General features: G+C 38.9%; 2 protein-coding genes across 7 annotated transcripts in view; both read right to left on the reverse strand.

Annotated features, from left to right (window-relative positions):
• Positions 1–7932, reverse strand: part of LOC122758293 (inactive phospholipid phosphatase 7-like) — a 55246-nt gene extending 47314 nt beyond the window's left edge. For 4 of the 5 annotated variants that reach the window (XM_044012352.1, XM_044012351.1, XM_044012350.1 and 1 more), the window contains exons 1-13: positions 7777–7932; positions 6417–6612; positions 6174–6328; positions 5381–5579; positions 5203–5273; positions 5024–5093; positions 4615–4718; positions 4095–4201; positions 3897–3963; positions 3521–3644; positions 1394–1552; positions 354–789; positions 121–257 (exon numbers count right to left, since the gene is read on the reverse strand). In XM_044012352.1, the coding sequence (XP_043868287.1) occupies positions 121–257; positions 354–789; positions 1394–1552; positions 3521–3644; positions 3897–3963; positions 4095–4201; positions 4615–4718; positions 5024–5093; positions 5203–5273; positions 5381–5579; positions 6174–6328; positions 6417–6612; positions 7777–7818 (1867 nt within the window). In that variant the 5' untranslated portion in view covers positions 7819–7932. The remainder of the gene's footprint in view (positions 1–120; positions 258–353; positions 790–1393; positions 1553–3520; positions 3645–3896; positions 3964–4094; positions 4202–4614; positions 4719–5023; positions 5094–5202; positions 5274–5380; positions 5580–6173; positions 6329–6416; positions 6613–7776) is intronic. The other variant, XM_044012353.1, reaches the window with a different exon arrangement.
• A 619-nt stretch (positions 7933–8551) lies between these two features.
• Positions 8552–14263, reverse strand: part of LOC122758388 (nucleus accumbens-associated protein 2) — a 28201-nt gene continuing 22489 nt past the window's right edge. For both annotated transcript variants that reach the window (XM_044012543.1, XM_044012544.1), the window contains exon 7: positions 8552–14196. In XM_044012543.1, coding sequence (XP_043868478.1) covers positions 13658–14196 — 539 coding nt within the window. In that variant the 3' untranslated portion in view covers positions 8552–13657. The remainder of the gene's footprint in view (positions 14197–14263) is intronic.

Consider the following 14263-nt stretch of genomic DNA (forward strand, 5'->3'; position numbering starts at 1 on the left):
ATGGGAATTAGATTCACAATCATAATAATTTAGGAGCTACATTACTCTTTGAAAAAAATAGTAATAACATGAATGCATGCACAGTCCAATATTAAAGTAAGTGTAGCAGAATTTTCATACTTAATACAGCTGGTTGCTTATTGGATGAGAGTGCAGGACCTGTCAAACTACTGGAACTGGAGACAACTGGTTTGGGTAGTGGAGGATTGAAGGCAAAAGACTGTGGGGCTTGTGCTGATGTATCCACTGCTGTAAACCTTAGGAAAGAGCACACATTATTTGTATATATTTGCACATATGTATACAATCCTGAATGATTCATTCAAACTCAAAAGTAAATAATAGGTCATTACCTCTCATTTAGATTCAGTTTTACGGTTTGTGGGGAAGCAGTGGCAATATTTTGCGGTGTTGGGGCTGCCATTGCTGATGGTTTGATGGAAGGGGTGCTGATGGAAAATGCTGAAGGTGCTGAGGGAGTGTCTGACGGAGGTTTGGAGGTAAAGGAAAAGCCAGAGGATCCTGAGCCAAAGGGTGTGGTTCCCCCCAGGGAGAAAGCTGGAAGCACTGAAGTGGAGCAGGTAGTTGGGACTGAGAAAGTGAAACTTGATGAAGATGATGACACTGGATAAGGAGCTGTAGAAGCAAAACTGAATGGAGCAGCAGGGGAAGCGGCTGCAGGGGCTGGAGGAGTGGAAGCAGCTGCTGGCATAAGACCAAGGTTTGGGAATGTGGAAGGCAGAGAAGGGATGGAGGCAGTAATTTTTGGTGGTTGAGTTGATAATGAACCTGTAAACAGAAAATAAATGTCATTTGATCTCATCACGTTCGGCCAGTTTTGTCTAATTTTAGAAGCAACTGAAGTAGCTCGGATAACCGCAGCCACATTTCTGAAGGAGTCTCTTCTTACATCATCGAAGAATATGAAATATGCACAAACGTCTCATTCGAGGCAATTAATGAAAATAAAATGAGAACTAATTTATCGTCTGATAACATAAGACCTCACAAGTCAAATGTTTATATGTAGTTAAAAAGCTAAACCTATAGTTGGAAGAAAAATAATCATCCTTTAAATCATATATCTAGGATATAAGATATATCTAGATGTGTTATCGTTAACTAGTCTCTGGCTGTTAAACTGAGCCATGGAACTTCACAGGACATGAGGGTGATACTGAAGTTCAAACAAAAACAGTCCTTTTAGAAACAACTGTATGGCATTTCCAAATTCACTAAGAGCCTATGATGGCACAAGACCAGGAAATGGAAAATCTGGCAAACACTATTTTACATAATTATTAGTTGAGGAAACATATTGTGAGGTGTTACAGTTATAAATAATAGTGAAACATGTATACCAAATTCATGTCTGATTCACTGGCTTTCTTACCTGGCTTGGGCAGTCTCTCGCCTTGCAGAGGGAGCAGGCCAGGAGCTGAGACCAGTTGCTTAACCCCAGGATTGAGGTTGAGCAGAGCAAATGGACAGAGTAATCCTTCTGTGGACAGCATTAGCAGGGTGGGTGCTGGGGGTAAGGTCTTCTCATCAGCTTTGAGAGGGTGGGAAGATGGGATATAAAAACAGAGTTAAAAGACATTTAGAGAGAACCTTGTCACCATGGTGTATAGCAAAATGACATGTTTACCATAATGTCACAAAACATATCAATCATAACTCTTAAGACAATTCTCTCTGGCGTTAACACCCCAACACACATCTCTGACACGTTTTCCACAGAGCAAAGAATCAGGGGAAATCTCTAACATTCACTGGTGGGAAACAAGCATATTTGATTAAAAACTGAGAGCCATATCTGAGAACAACTGACTTTGAACAGAAACAGACTTTTGGCAAGAAAATGTGATCTCTTCACAGCTTTCACTTTACACCAGAGCACAGGGGAAATTGTTAAGTGCTGGACTGCTCACTATGGATTCTCTGTTTATGATGATTTCATCACTGGATGCCAGACCCCCAAATTCCTCCTTGCTCTTCACACCCGCTTTCTTGCACTTTCCAAAACAATCATGCAGTGTGTGGTGACTTCAAACAAATACGGAAAATCCAGTGTAAGCCAACATTTAACATTCATATATCAAATAAAAGTTATTTCAGATACATCAGCAACGTATGTGCCTTACAGCAGCATTTCATAACATATCAGGGTTTCATTAATTACCAATGACTCAACTCTCTCTGACTATTATCTAGGTCTGAAATGATTAATCGACTATTAGTTAATTACTGAATTGTCAACTGAATTTATGATATATTAATTTCTTAGAATTTTTTAAATAATTAAAACAAGTTCTTTGCTAAAAGAAAAAAAAAAACTGTATCATTCCACTGTTTGTGGACAAAACAATTGTATATTTAATCATGCATTTGCATATGCCTCTCCTTATGACACTATATAAGTTTTATTGTCTTCATACATACTATATACACACACTTGCATATTTAACATACAGACAAATCCCAAAACAAAATGTAAAAAAATATTCTTTCTAAAATAAAAATAAACAAAAAAATGCATCTAATGAATAGTTTCAGCTAGGTTATGAAACTGTAGTTTGAAAGATGGTGTAAAAAACATAGATGGTGGGTGAAAGAGATTGCAAACAGAAGGGAGAGGCACACAGTAAACCTCATCAGCATTCTGTAACAGGAGTGTCTGTGCTTTGTTGTTTGTTGTGGTCCTCTAGCTTGTCTGAGCCATTTTAATGAGAGCATTTTTTTTCCTCTACAGATAACACTCTTGTTAACCTCCCTTCGCTTTCCCCATCCAATGTCTCACTCTGGATAAAGGTTTGATCTACCACAATCATGTCACAATGTTGCTCAAATTGCGGGGGGGGGTTCTCAATGGTAAAGGAGTTCTTGGAATGTGCGCAGAGAGATGTGACTAGACAGCAACGGCAGATCTACGTGAATGTCTAACAGACTGGGCCATTTAAGATTAAGCAGCGTACTGAGACGGGAGCTTATCACTATTCTTTACACATGCTGCAACAGAACACTGCAGTGGATGCTGTATGCACTGAGAAACCTGAAACTGAAAGTTAAATTCAATCCCTCGACTCCCCCTCCAATCGTGGAGATCTTAAACGCTTCTAAGAATGAAAAAAAAACAACAACTTTAAACCACAGCAACTATTTAATTTATAGAAATTAGAAATGGCAAACTCAGAAGGCCACTGTGCTCTAAAACCTGCAAAACATGACTTGGCATGTGTTCATTAAAACAAGCATATCAGAACGGATCAAATAAGTACTTTGTGAAAAACAGTGAATACAGTCACACGACAGACACTGCTAATAATTAGGGAGACTACTCAAACACATAGATGGCAAATGTAAGAAGGAGAGCTCTGTTTCAATATCTGCCTAATCTTCTACTGTGATTTCAGTTTCATTATTGCTGCAAGCAGGCGTTTACTCAAGAGATACAACCTTCCAACAAGTAAAAGAGTACATCAAACAGGTGAAAAAGGAAAATACAATTATATGTCCTTACTGATGTGGATCTCCTGCTGGCTGGTGAAGTCTAAGGCAAAGCCAAGGGGAAGAGTGTCGTCATTTGTCTCTGTCACTGGCAGCTCAGCTCTACTTGCATCTTCCAGGATCCAAAGTTCCCAAATCTAAAAAGGACAATAATTTGTGGTCATAGGTTTTCAGATACTTGGTGTGTTTTCCAAACTTCATGAAGAAACGAAAATACAATACATAAAACACAGAAATGGCAATCAGTGTTGTTAACACAAATCTAATTTAAAAAAAAAAGGAAAAAAAAAAAGAAGATAACTCAATCTCTGAAATGAAATTGGGATTAGCAGAAGGAGCAATCACAAGAGGAATTTCTTTAAAATCTTTGGCTCCAAATTTTAATGTACCTTATCGTCTTGTCGGGCTATGACGCTGACCTCAATGGAAGCCGCTGATGCTGCAAACACAAGGTCCCTGAAAGAAATTCACAATTAAACAAAACAAGACATGCCTTAACACCAATGTCTGTAGGAATTAAAACACATCACAAAGTGATCAGGCCCTGTAATGTAAATGCCTGTATGCAAAGTGTGAAACCTTCCTACCAGTCCTCGATGTGGCTAAGGAAGTAGTGGTGTAGTCGCTCAGTGCAGCTGCCGTAAACCGTGTCACTGAAATTCAGATACTTTGTCTCCACCTTCTCATCCTTTTTCTGTAAAAACAAAGTGAAACAAAATTAAACTGAATTAACTTTTTTATAATACATTTAATGAAGGAATACTGACATGATGGAACAAATGTTTATGTTTCTATACAGTGGAAGCACATATCTGAGTTGTTTTATATTTTTATTATCATTAAAAAGCATGTATCTACAAATACTGAGAATAATAGACATCTATTCCCATGAGGCCCACTGAAATCCAATTACAGTCTCATAATCTGTGACACACTTGATATGAACAAAAGCATTGGTGAGCTTTTAGCTTTCAGGTAAACTTGATGGGAATTTTAAAAACAAATACGACCCGCCGTGGCAATAATTAGGTGAGCGATGAAGACTGCAGGAGTGCAACCTGACAAAAAGCCAAACATGATGAGGTGATTTATGTAGGCTGCACTTACAGGGAGGGAGATCAACACGAGCTCAGGAGGGGTCTCGAGGGATCCATCTGCAGCAGCATATACCACAGCAAACACATAGGTTTTCAGCCACAGCACATCCAGAGCTGTGAGAGGTAACAGGAAAGTAAAACATGAGTCAAAGATCTGCCTGACGCACAGCAATGACAGTGAAATGCAAGTATTGCATATGCATATTCTAGTATTAGGCCATATCCACATAAAAAAAGAAATTGCCCAATACAATGTTTTTGTTTGAAAACCTTTCAGCAAAAATCATTTCAAGAAATGTCTTCATCCACATGAAGACGATTGTGCCCCTTAGACAAGCTCTGTCTTTACATGTAATTATGAATGCAGATCATTGTATGTAGTATTATTTATTTTTACAGATGGGGAGCATCCATCTTACCTTTGACAGGTTCATCAGATGTAGAGGCATAGAAGTGTGGACAAGGGATAACTTTCTTCTCTTCTAATGTCTTTGGAAAGAGGGAAAAAAAGTTATTCATCTCACTAGGTGCTGGAGCTGCAGCTCTCACTGAGCAAAACGTGTTTTACTTCTGATTATAACAAATTTGATTCACTCACTGGAGTATACTGACTGACGGTGGCATTCATTTTTCCAGCAGCAACTTGTTTTCCTTTTGGACTCCAGCAAACTGTGTGAAAGAAAGTCCATTAATTGATTTGAGGCACATTTGAACCACAGTCTCTCCACAAGAGATAGGCTGAGGTAAAACTAACTATTATGCTTAGTCTCACTCACTACAGGTGATGGCACTTGAAGCAGGTAGCTGTGCTTGCACTCTGACATTGTCTGTAACATCCAAAATCATCATACTGCCATCAGACAGACAGACGGCCAAAGTAGTTGCCTGTGCGGGATTCCACTTCAGGTCCTGCACCACAGTGCCAGAGGGTACAGCTGCCTGCAGTGATGCAAAGGGTAACTTATGTAGTCTCTCCTGGGAAAAAAAAGAAAGAAAACAGCAATCAAAACCAAAATCCAAAAGAAACTACACACAGGCAGTACTAGAAAATGTGGTCAAGTACCTGGTCAAAGAAAATTATGAGATTTCGAAAGTATTATGTACATACAAAAATAAAAATACAAAAAAGTAAGATGAATTTGGATACTTTATGGTGAATAAAAACTATTAAAAATGACCATGCATGCATAAATGCATTCCCAGGTATTAGCAGAATCTGCAAATGCTAACTCTGTCACATGGAAAAATAAAGTAAGCTTCGCAAAACATTAATTGCAGTATCACTTGTACCACAGATGAGCCTGCAACTAATTTTTACACCTATTTTCCATCAGACACTTCCTGTCTGGAATAAGACTGTATTCCTATGTGTACAGTGTGAACATTTTTCTGAGAACAGCCCAGTGATTTCCCAATGGTCAGTTAATTTCCACCAGTCATCAACAGTGGGCAGCTATTTACTAGAGGACTGTCATGATTCAGTCTAGAGAAATACTTTTGGGCATACTAAAAGCAAAACAAAAAAACGAGAACATGAAATAAGCGTGACGTAAACACAAGTAAAGTCACCTTGTTCATAAAGGTTCGGACATCATAGAAAGTGAGGGATAAGCCCGCCCCCTCAGACATTCCACATACTGACAAGGTAAGATCATCACAACTGAGAGCCAAGTTGTGCAAAGCCAGTTCCACAGTCACCTCTGCCAAGGCTGTTATCCCATTGACTAGAACAAAGAAGAACATTGGAGTGAATTGTGAGTCGAGCAGAACAGGAACATGTAAAAATTTAAACCTGTAAAGTCAAGTTCATACCTATTTCATTTGGGTTTCCATCAGCTCTATCAGCAGCAAGTATATCTCGAGTTTGGTAAACTTTGAATGTATTGTTGAGCCCAACAAAAGTTAAACCAAATTTGTTCGAGATGGTAAGCAGACTAGATCTTTCTTTTGGCAAGTCCTCCGGGGCATCAAAAACTCTGGCTTTCTTCATATGTCGAAACTGAAAATCCTAAAACACAAAGACAAACAAAGTTTGTTACTTCTGAGCGACCAGCTGGTAAACAAAGCTTCAGTTCAATATCTACAAACCTAAATTGATAATTAGGAAACGCAGGCCTGGCCTAAGCAATAATTCAATACAAATGTCTTGAATATCATATAACAAAGGTTTAATAATCAATATCCTTTTTGTGTTTTATGCAACCCCACTTTGAGACATAACCCATAATAGCTATGAATGTTTTGACTCACATTTGACAAATATTACTTTGATTAAAATGTGTTGTAATCCCTCTGTTTAGAAGTTACAAAACACATTTCACTAAAAAACTTTATGACAAAACAAAAGTAAAAATCCAGTGCAGAGATAATAGCATAAAGTTACTGTCAAACATTCAGCAGCAACTGTATTCATGTCAGCATATTGCAAATCCTGGAGATTTTCAATCAATTGAGTCACAAATAAGAAGAAAAAAGTGAGGGTTATAATGCACATCATGACAAATGCAAAAGAACCAATGGGGAAAAAAACATTAAAACGTATTTGGAGAGATTTTATACATAGTATAGTATGTGGGACTCTAAATAGTTTCATGCAATGTGATATATATATATTTTTTTTATTATTGCTTTACTGACATGAACATAGGATAAGTGCTGTCATTTTAATGATGGCTCGTCTACACGAGTATATGAATACTTTCAGGTCGATAAAAGTGTTCTGACATTACAGGTGCTCAAAGCATTACGCCCAGAAATAAGTGGAAGAGCTACGCAGGGAATGCGTCATGTGTGAGTGCTGCGATACCGAAAATCCACAAGCATTTCGCATATTATTTTACAGGCTGGTGTAAAATCCTCCTAGAATAAGTTCGTGCTCAAATGTCAAAGAGCACGTCACTAACACTACAAGCTAACAAACTAGCATTCGAAAGTGAAAGTTAAAATGTCTTTTGATAGTTTTAACCGTTACTCAATTCTCTTTAGCTTCTGTTTATAAACGCAGCTCTGTGAATATTTGTTGATTGGTTTACAAAGTAAAAAATAAAGCCAGATAGCTCACCAGCTAAGGCTAAGCTAACCCGGACCATAGCAAACGAACTGGCAGGGTGTTAGCAAACATTAGCTCACACATGCTAGCCTGTCAACATACTGTGTGGATAACGGAGCCTACCTTCATTTCCCTCTCAGGAGGGGAGTCTGTGTCGTCGCTCATTGTGGAGCACAACAGCTGTTACTTTTCCAGACGGCCAGTTGTTTTAGTTTATGTCTTTATTTGTGGTGAGCCACTTTTGTCGGTAGGCACCGAAGTGTACACGCCGGCGCGAGTTTGGAGAAGTAAATAACGTCCTCTCTACGTAGGAGGATAAGTAGATAACAGAGCGATCGTCCAGATCGCAGAGCGCTCATACATCTAAGACTGGCAGCTGTCTCCATTCATTACAATGGGGTAAAAATACAAAAAGCCATATATGCATTTCTTAACAACCAGTGTTTGCAACCACACCAGCCAACACAGACCGGTGTACACTCAGTGAGTTTAGGAATTTCATTATGAAACAAAACACTAAAAAGCATATGTTAAAAAGCATATATTTAAACATAAAGAATGATTGCCCATCTTGGCTATGTACAACCATGTTTTATGTGAATTCAAATGTTTTAATGTGACAATTTGAATTAAAGTAGATGATAATAGCGAGGTATTACAATCCTAAAAATGCACATACTGTTGTATTGTTGTACTGCACTGACTTTGATTTGATGTGGTCAGAAATCTCTGGATTATGAAAAAAACAACCTTCATATACATTTTTAAAAATAGCAGGATCAGACATTAAATTGAAATACTCCTTAAGCCAGTGGTTCCAAAACGTTCTATATCAAGTACCACCTGAGAACACATATTAAAGAAATAACATACAGACAAAGGAAATGAGAGGACAGTGTATGGTGAAGTAAGGACTTTTATTAGAAAGCAGATTTTTCTGTATTGCATTTAAAGAAACCAGTTACTCTTAGACTACACAACTGAAACTGGTGGTGGCAAATACCATGATGGGAATGAAACTTTTGCAACATCAAAAGTGGCAACTTGCATTTTTGTTTTTATATATTATTGATGCTTGATTCAGAAGGAGCATAAACATTTTTTTTTTTTCATTTTCAACATAAAGCAGCATCGACACTGTAATTGTCCAACCCCAGTGTGCCTGGTGCAGGCCTTGTTGTTGATAGCGAAGAACCTTGCCATGATCAAAGTGTAGAGTTGCATGATAAGGTCCTCTTTAGTCGTCTACTTGAACTCTTATCCGTCAAGAGTTCACCAATGAGCCCAGACTTAGGACCAAGTTCAGCCCATGCTTACCAGAGCATTGCAGATATGGCCCATGTCAACATGGAACAGCTCTGTTCCCAAAAGCACCAAGGTATCAGTCACATATATGTCAGTCCTTGTTGCAGAGACAAATGCTTATGACTATAGAAGGCTGGCGTTAACATCATAATAAGCCTCCGCTCTGGAGAGTAAGCTAGCAGAGACCAAAGCAAGCTGGAGAAAGACGAAGCAAATAGCAGGAGCACAGCAAGTCATGTCAGATCTCCCTTAGTGCACTTTGTCTCATCCCTATTCTGATTGTCAGCGCTCTGAACACATGGCTTTATAAGTTGCATTTCCCCCCATATTTACCTAACCCTTGGTCACTCTACGATTTTTTTCTTTTCTTTCATTTAGTTTAGTTTCATTTAGTAGTTCTAAAGTGCTGGCTTTATCAAGGACACAAACATATACATACTGTATAAACTTTTAGTGCACGTTCTCTGAGTCTGTTGAAGGTTCAAATGCACACTCAACTGGGTAGTTAGTCTGCGTGTATCCCACTCTTTGACACTACATTTCTGTTATCATCACAAGAGGTGAACATTCAATAAAAGGCCAGGTTGTGTGGTAAAAATACAACCCTACTCATTGCAAGAGTCCACAGTCTTAGTTTGCTAACAGTGACAACAGGTTCTCAGCATAAAATACATGGTGCATAAAGATCAGAGGTTTCATCGGGTTAGAGCGAGTTTCTGGATGGCATGCATTTTATGATACAAGTGTCTCTTTGCATATAAATGTATTGTTTTCAAAATCAACCATTAAGAGTGACAAAAAAACAACTATGCCCATTGGTTTTACAGTATCCAATGCGACCCATTTCCAATCCTTTTATATGGTGTGGCCATGCAGGTGTTGTGATGGTGTGGTTAAAAACTCCTCTCCGTTTGCCATGAAAGAAACTCTGCTTTCAATCAAAAAGAAAAAAACAAAAACAAAAAAACATACATTATATACTGTACATTTTACAGGACTTTATCACTCAGCCACATTAAATAGAGCTCATCGTCCCAAAGGGTCAGCCATGACATTCTCTGAGAATCTCTCAGTTTTTTTTTTAGTGCAACCTTATTCCCGTTCAAATTTACCCTGCACAAGAAGCAACCCAAGCAGAAGAGAAGCAAGAAAATAGTCTAAAAAAGGTAGGTATTTTTTTGTTGGCTGGGACTGAGTCAGACATATTTTTGCAGTTAAGCTGAAAAACAGTGGACGAAGTGAATGCAAAACATCTGCAATATCAATACACAATGAAAAATATGTACGTATGCGTTATTGTTTTGTACGTAAAGACTATTTAAAAATGACATGTGCGTGCAAAAGCAAGTCTGACTCGTTCATATCATACGTGACATAAGATTTGGCTGTTTTTGGCGCAAGTCTCTGAGATCTACTTTGCTGTGGATTAACGGTTAATCTGGCTGGTGAACTTGCACACTTGCTCCCGTAAAGTGACCCTATTAAAAGATCATTATTATTATTATTGCATGCATAATATTGCAGTTCTGGAAAGACTACTAATCCTGTCTTGTCACCTATTACTCTCTTGTCATAAAGTTTCACATCGTAACATCCACGCACACACACACACTCACAATCTAAGGCACTGCTCCTCACCTCTTTATTTCTACTCTGCGGGGTACGTCATTTCAAACTCCTGAAAGAAAAAAAATAACCTGTTTTTAAAAAAGGAGATCTTCATAAAGCCTAAAGAATAGATTAATCAAATGTGTATGACAATATGATTAAAAATACACATTTACCAATGAAGTTAAGGGGGTTTACTTTCGGGGCTATGGCAGTAATCCAAGAATTGGAGTATATGTAAAATAGTTTGGAAAGATTGTTACCTTGAGGGACAAAATCACAAGCGCATTAAGGCAGTGGCTCCAACAAACAACTGAATGCATTTATTATTATATCGTTTTACAAGAGCAACTTTGTAACTGTATCTTAATAAATTAAAAATGACGTAAGAATTCATTTACTGAATGGTGAGATGAATACAGAAAACTTTCAGTTCAACATTAGGGACATAGTGTACAACTGTTGGGATGATGATAGTATAAACAGTGGAGTAATAAAAGCCTGTGCTTGAACTCACTCAGCTGTCTACGTATTAGAGAAATGCTCCTTGGTGTCTCTGTCAAGTCACTTTGGAAGACCTTGTTTTTGGGGGGGTTTTGTTAGTTTTTTTTGTTGTTTTTTGTTTTGTTTTTTTAAATAAAAATCACAAACTCCATCATCTTCATGCCAGTCAGAAATATTTTATACTATGGCCAATTTCAAGAGTACAATTAAGGAAAGAAGTAAGGGATATAAAAAAAAGAAGATTCAGTATTTAACCATATTCAGTCAAGGCTTGGAGCCCTCACTAACGCAGTGCTACAGTTTACATTCATCCATCATCATCAGCCACTCGGTCACAGCTCTGTTTCATCGATGGCAGATCACATTTCTTCCAAAAAGAAAAAAGAAAAAGAAAAAAAACAGGAAACCTGTAAACGTCATCATTATTACCTAGTGCATTTTTTTAACCCTGTGTTTCTTGTGCAGGGTCATCGTAAAGCTTTCCCCCAAAGATATGAAGAGCACAGACAGAGAATAACCTGGCCCAACCTTCGAAGTGAGATCTAGATCAAATACTGTATATTAAGGGCATATACTGTACTTTCTGCTCAGTTGTTCACATAGTATAATGAGATTCTGTGGGGGGAAAAGAGCTGAGTAATACAATTTTTCAACCACTTCATAATCTGTTGTACTTTCTAAAACATTGGCGATGATTTAAAATAAATTTAGGGGGGTGGTGTTGTCTAGATTTGATAAATGATCTTGTTCCGCCGAGCAGAAAATCCAGTAAACCGAAAAAAAGATACACAACAGTATAGCACTTAAAATCACTTTCACAAAACAAAGGGGGAAAGAAAAACTGATGTTTGGACTGTGTCCTTGCACGTGGCAGAAAGCATAAAAATATATGTGTGTGAATATATGTATATATGTATGAAAAAAGAAAATAGCTGTGAAAATAATTCAGGCTTAAGTTGCAGTTCGACGTTGCTTCATGGCATTCCCATCCGAATCTTTTTTTAGAAACAGTCGTTGTCAGAAAAAAAAAACATTTCTTTCTTACCAAACCCAAAATATCCAAATAAAATAAATAATTGGGGAGATGTGGAGGAAAATTTCGTCCTTTAGTACGATCATATTTTGCCAAACTCCTTTGTCACCCACCTTTAAACTTTTTTTTTGTGCAAATGCAGTTAGCCAGCAAAAATTGCTCGTATACATTTTATTCAATAATTTACCCCCCAACAAACCCCGCCCTCCCAAAAGAAAAAAAACAAACAGGATGGAAGCAGGACTATGTAGTATTGGTGCCAATCACACCACCACATCAATGTGAAACAGCGCTTCTCTCTGGCATCTTTTCTTCTACTACATTGTTATAGTGAACTTCTCTTACTATCCCATATAATATAGTCTCCTCTTCCTGCTGTGACAGGACACTCTGTAGTTGCATGAAAAAAGAAAAAAATCCAATCAATACGGTGACAAACACAGTCAATTCTGGGAAACACCCATGTCAGTTCTAACATGTGTCAGACTGAGGTCTGTGAACAATGTCCATGTGAGGGATGAAAAGACAGTTCTTTTTGCGCATTAATGGTAGATCTTGAGGCAACACTAGCTGTATTCTTATTTATCAGGATGCAGGCTTGTTGCTTTTGTCGCTGTTTTCTGTATCCACTGTTTGTTTTTATGCATGCAAGCTTGGATGTTAGTGCTTGTTCTTGTCCGTGTCTCTCACTGTGACGGTAAGACGGGAACGGGTCATCGAAAAGGAGTCGTTCGCGTAAACACAAGCGTCACTTTCTTTTCTTTTTTCTGAGAGACTGGTATCATAAGGTAAGAAATGTGAGGACATGTGTGTTTGTGTTTGTGTGTGTGTGTGTGTGTGTGACTGGGAGGGGCCTTCTGGAGCAGACACAGGCATCACATTGACAATCTAATCCAATGTGTCATGGGAAAGTATGCATGAAAAAACAAGTCCATGTGACAGACTATTTGTTAGATTTTGGTGAGGTCTTTAGGCTTCCCAGAAAATCTTTTCTCGTCTTCATCATGAACGGCTGTCCTGATTCATCAGGAAGCAAAAATGCTCATTTTATTTGTGTGTGAATACAGTAGTTGACCTTCACTTTTAATGAAAGCTGTGTTTTGTCCAATTTGTATCCCCCCCCCCAACTTTTGCAAATGCAACTTCAAAGGAAAAGTGAATTGTTTTACATGCCATTATATTACATTCTATGCACCGGCAGCACACGTCTGATGCTTCTCTGTTACACTGAAACCAGGCCTTGCTTATGTTGCCGCGAGAGCTAAAATACAGAGTGCACACATTTGCGTTTACGAAAGAAAATGGTGGAAATCAGTAAATGTCTCCGTGTGCCAACGCCATGCCTGTGTCCACTTCCCCTATCAGTAAGTATGTGTGTACACAAGCACACAAATGCACATGCATGTGTGACGAATCTCTTGTTAGTGAAATCTTTGAGCGCAGCGTTTTGTGCCGATATTTCCTGATGAGGAAGCACAGACGAGAAGAAAGGGTGCTGGAGGAGATGCATGCCAAAGAAAATGTGGTGTTAGATTTTTACTGTGTGAGAGGCATTCACTGTCCAGTCACCCTCAGACCTTGATCAAAACTCTCCACTTGTTGCTCGTGTGGCATGTGCGTGTCACCACAGTTGCCCGCCTCAGCACCTGGAATCAGAGCTGGTGCCCCCAGTGATCCTTCTACACCTTCTAGCCCAGCTTCATCCTCATCTTCCTCCTGCTCTTCCTGTATGACTCCTTCACCTTCGCCTTCAGCCTCTGCTCCAGGCGCCCCAGAGCCGGGACTGCCCTCTGTCAGCGGTGCTCGAGTCCTGAGAGGATCTTTGCGATCTGGATACAACCTTTGCTCCAGGGTCTTGAAGTCTGGCTCGAAGGGGAGGGGTACCCCTGCTTGAGGGGCTCCCAGTGCCAGACCCAGACCCACAGCAGCACCCATGCCCATTCCTGCGCGGTACACCTCCATGCCGTCAGGCAGCATGGATTTGATCTTGGGTAACCATCGCTTGCGGACACGCCTTGCATTTGTGCACATGTCGGCGGCAATCACATTCATTTCACTCTCCTTGAAGTTAGGGTTGAAATTTTGACAGTAGACTGTAAAAAAAACGAGAGAGAGGAGACAGCAAATTCCAGTAGGGTTCTTATGTGTCACATTTATGAA

The sequence above is a fragment of the Solea senegalensis genome, linkage group LG21, assembly GCF_019176455.1.
Source record: "Solea senegalensis isolate Sse05_10M linkage group LG21, IFAPA_SoseM_1, whole genome shotgun sequence".
NCBI lineage: Eukaryota > Metazoa > Chordata > Actinopteri > Pleuronectiformes > Soleidae > Solea > Solea senegalensis.